This window comes from Lupinus angustifolius, chromosome LG02 (genome assembly GCF_001865875.1).
Source record: "Lupinus angustifolius cultivar Tanjil chromosome LG02, LupAngTanjil_v1.0, whole genome shotgun sequence".
In the NCBI taxonomy this organism is placed as follows: domain Eukaryota; kingdom Viridiplantae; phylum Streptophyta; class Magnoliopsida; order Fabales; family Fabaceae; genus Lupinus; species Lupinus angustifolius.
Window position 1 is genome coordinate 5,759,221 of NC_032010.1, and position 4,000 is coordinate 5,763,220.

At 35.8% G+C, this 4,000-nt stretch overlaps 1 protein-coding gene across 1 annotated transcript in view; it reads right to left on the reverse strand.

Moving 5' to 3' along the window:
• The window catches only part of LOC109334389 (transcription factor bHLH68-like), a 4,546-nt gene continuing 3,919 nt past the window's right edge, over window positions 3,374–4,000 (reverse strand). Inside the window, exon 8 of the mRNA XM_019570144.1 lies at window positions 3,374–3,701. Coding sequence (XP_019425689.1) covers window positions 3,573–3,701 — 129 coding nt within the window. The 3' untranslated portion in view covers window positions 3,374–3,572. The remainder of the gene's footprint in view (window positions 3,702–4,000) is intronic.

Consider the following 4,000-nt stretch of genomic DNA (forward strand, 5'->3'; position numbering starts at 1 on the left):
AGTCTAAAATGCCATATATTTGAGTCATTTATAGAATCAGAAAAGTTTACATGATGCAAGCAATTAGAAACTTTCAAGACATATAGGCCATTAGGGGATTTAGCTGAACCAATCATCCTTCATGACTTCTTCTCCTGGATTTCACAAATGTTAGCATCAAAAGATAATACATATTTGCAATTTAAGGTCAATTTAGATACAGATATTAAATTGCATGAAAAATTTGGCAGGTACAGAACATTGTGAATCAAGAGCTTAGGGAGAAGTGATATTGTCCCAGAAATGTTGGCTACCACTTGATTTCCATTAGGTAGCCTTACTCTAACAGGTTTTATTTCATTATAAGAGGAAAATTTGGTTAAGCTAGAACTTATGTGGTCTGTAGCACCACTGTCTAGTATCTAGTTGACAAAAGAGTTTGTGTGATCATGATTACCTGCTGTTGGATTGTTATGATTGATAGATGTGGCTGAAAGAACACTGGAATTGATAGTGGTTGGATCATTATGGTCTGGTTTATTTGTTCCTTCATTTGGTTGACTCAGCATGTTTATTAACCTTTGATATTGTTCTTTGCTCAGTCCATAGATGTGGCTATTTTGATCTGTTTGTTGTCCTAATCCTTGTTCTTCCATTCTTGAGCTTACTACTGAGAGAACTTGGTCATTCTTTCCAAAGTTAGCTGGGAATCCATGCAGTTTGTAACATGTCTCACTGTATGTCCATTCTTTTTGCAGCGAGTACAAAATTTTCCACTGCTTGAACTTTTACTTCATGAACCTCTTCCTGAGGTGTTGGAATTTCCTCTCCCTGATCCATTCTGTATAAAAGATCTTCCTGAGCCTTGACCTCTTCCTGAGTAGTTTCCTTTTCTCCAATTATTTGAGACTGTCATGGCTTTAGATTCTAACTCTTGCCCATATATCTGCCTTTCTTGTTGGATGATCAGGGCAAATACCTTACTCATGTTGGGTAAGGGGTCCATGATCATTATTTGAGATCTGACTCCATTATAGGAATCATTAAGTCCTCTAAGGAAAACTATGACTCTATCTTCTATCTTGTGATTTCTCACATCCGAGATTACACCACCACAACATGGTACCTCACATCTGCATTTTTGCATTGGCATGAAGTTATCTAATTCATCCCAGAGGGTCTTTAACTCTGTGAAATAGTTGAAAACATTGAGTTCTCCCTGTGTGAAGTTGGTGATAGTTTTCTGCAATTCTGCGATCTTGTAGAGATTCCCTTGGGAGAATCTTTCACTTAGTTCATCCCATATTTCATAGGCTTTATCTATCCAAATGATACTTTGTGCAATTGAAGGCGTCACTGACCTTGTAATCCATGAGATCACGATGTTGTTAGCTCTTTCCCAAGCTCTAAAGATTGGATCAGTCTTTGCAGGCATCGTTATTGATCCATCAACAAAAGGCAACTTTTGCTTTGATATGAGGCTCATCCTCATTGCCCTCTCCCATTGGTGATAGTTCTCACCATTCAAAGGAGGTGAGACTAAAGCACTTGCAGGATTTTCTGAAGGGTGAACATGATAAGGAGAATTAGGATCTTCGGTGGGATTCAAGTAGGTATGTGTGACATTGGCATTAGAGGATGTGTCAATTGACATGATGAATGTAGTAGAGCTCTTAAAGGAGCTCTGATACCATCAAAGAAAGGATGAAACAAGAAAGGATGAAACGAAGAATGAAAAACAAAACTTCTTCTTGATAGAGAAGTTCTTGAATAACAAGACAATAAGGGAAAAACTTCTTGATCTTTATTAGAAAAGCTTAATTAATTAACAAAGATGAAATTCTGAACTTATAGGCAAGAGAAATGAAAATAACAGATTAACAAACTTGCCTAACTACTTAAACTAACAAATTAGCATGTGTTACATATGGCAAAAATCACTAAAACAATGATAACTCGGGCTTCAAGTAAAGGAAAGCCCATTAATCTTAAGCCTTTGATTCTACTTGGGATGTTATGATTGGTCTTGATTTGAGTTTGATGAGTGCCTTGAATGGCCCTGCCTTCATGGTAGGCTTGAGAAGCCTGATGTGTGTCCAAGCGAGAATTGATCTGGTGCGCCTTGCCTAGGTGTTGGTGCATCTGTTGGGCACTGCTCTCGTGCGCCTTGCTCTGGTCCTAGAAGACCTGTTGCGCCTTAGGTTGGCGTTGATGCACTTGGTGCGCCTGGGCGTGGCGCTGATGCACCTGGGCGTGTTGATGCACCTGGGCGTGCTGATGTACCTGGGCGTGGGACTGATGCACCTGGGCATGCTGATGCTCCTAGGTGTGGCATTGATGCGTCTAGGCGTGCTGATGCACCTGGGTGTGGCGCTGATGCACCTGGGCGTGGGATTGATGCACCTGGGCGTGGCACTGATGCGCCTTGGCTTGGTGCATCTGATCTGATTTGGTCAAGTGTGATGGTTCTTCAATTTTGATTGTGGACAACACTTGTTTGGTCTTGGCAGCAACATTATTTGTCTTGGCTATCAAGGCATCATCATGCTTAGGAAAATTGCACATAATTTGGTTAGTGGTGTGATCAAGAGGACAATTGAGATCATGATTATTATTTAATTTTGATAATATTTACTCATTAAACTTTCACTATTGATGAAATTGATCCCTACATACAAATAAATTTAAATTACTAACAATTAAAATGAAATATCATTTATTATATAAAGACCTCACCCCATTGAAGTGCCAAAATTATAATAACACACTACTTATAAAACACTAATGTAGTAGGCACAAAGATGGGTCCTAAGTCCATTTATACTAAGATATTTCATCCCCTTATGCTATTCTTTAATCTAAATCCAAGATTTTGATTTTATACCAACCACATTTTTCTCCAACTTTGAGTAGTGGTGTATTAATTGTTATGCAGCAGTTAGTTATAGAAAAAGGATATCAGATCCAAGAGAGATACTAATATAATTTTCAAGATTTAAATTAAAAAACAAATGATTATTTTAATTGGGAATCATGCTGCTATGCTGGGACCAATTTCAATGGCAGTAAGGAATATTCTAATTTTATTATTAGTAATTTAAAATTATATGTATGTGGGTATCAATTTCACCGATACTTAAAATTTAAGGAGTAATCAGGAAGAAAAAATAGTTTTGATATTTATTTCAAAAAGACATAAAGTTTAAGAGAGTTTTGTGAACTTTCCCTTACAAATAGAAGGAATAGAAAGAGAGGGGCTAGGGAGGAACAAAAGTTAACATTATACTTTTAAACAAACAAAAGGTAGTCATCAATAATTATCATATAATATATTCCTTCTAAACAAAAGATGGAAGAATTCCTAGCATAGAAAATGCATATTAAGAAGAGTTAAAATTGCATTGATTAATGTATTGGCAACTTGCTAATAAAGTTATAGTAATTAGATTAGAGACAATACATAATAATCTACATAGCATCTTGAGCAATCAACCTTTTTCATTTATTAGATGTATTGGTTGCTCATGATATTAAGTTATGCATCCATAAAATTTCTTCCATGGTGTTGCCAAAAAGGGTTGTTATCTCCAATGTTAAAATCCACTGCCATATGCAGGTGCCCAAAAATCAGCTTCATTTTCACATCCAACATGTTGGGTGCAAGAAACAGGAACCAAACACAACCCTCTACTCTTCAAATCTGTTGCCTTATCTTTTGCATCCTGAAGACATAAATGCATAAAGAAATTAGGAGAATATTTCTTCAATATCAACTTATATTAAAAAAAGATAAATGACAAATATATATGACTCACATTTGAACAATACGCTATTGAGAGAAATAAGAATGTATTTGAACTGTAAGATTAAAAGGTATATACACATGACTTTTTTAAGATAATTAACTTTTAAACTTAATCATCTACGATTGTTTATAAAGCCCAAATTTAATGTCCTCGTGGTTTTTATAATTGTTCTAACTTGAGTAACTATATAATATAATACAATATATATATATATA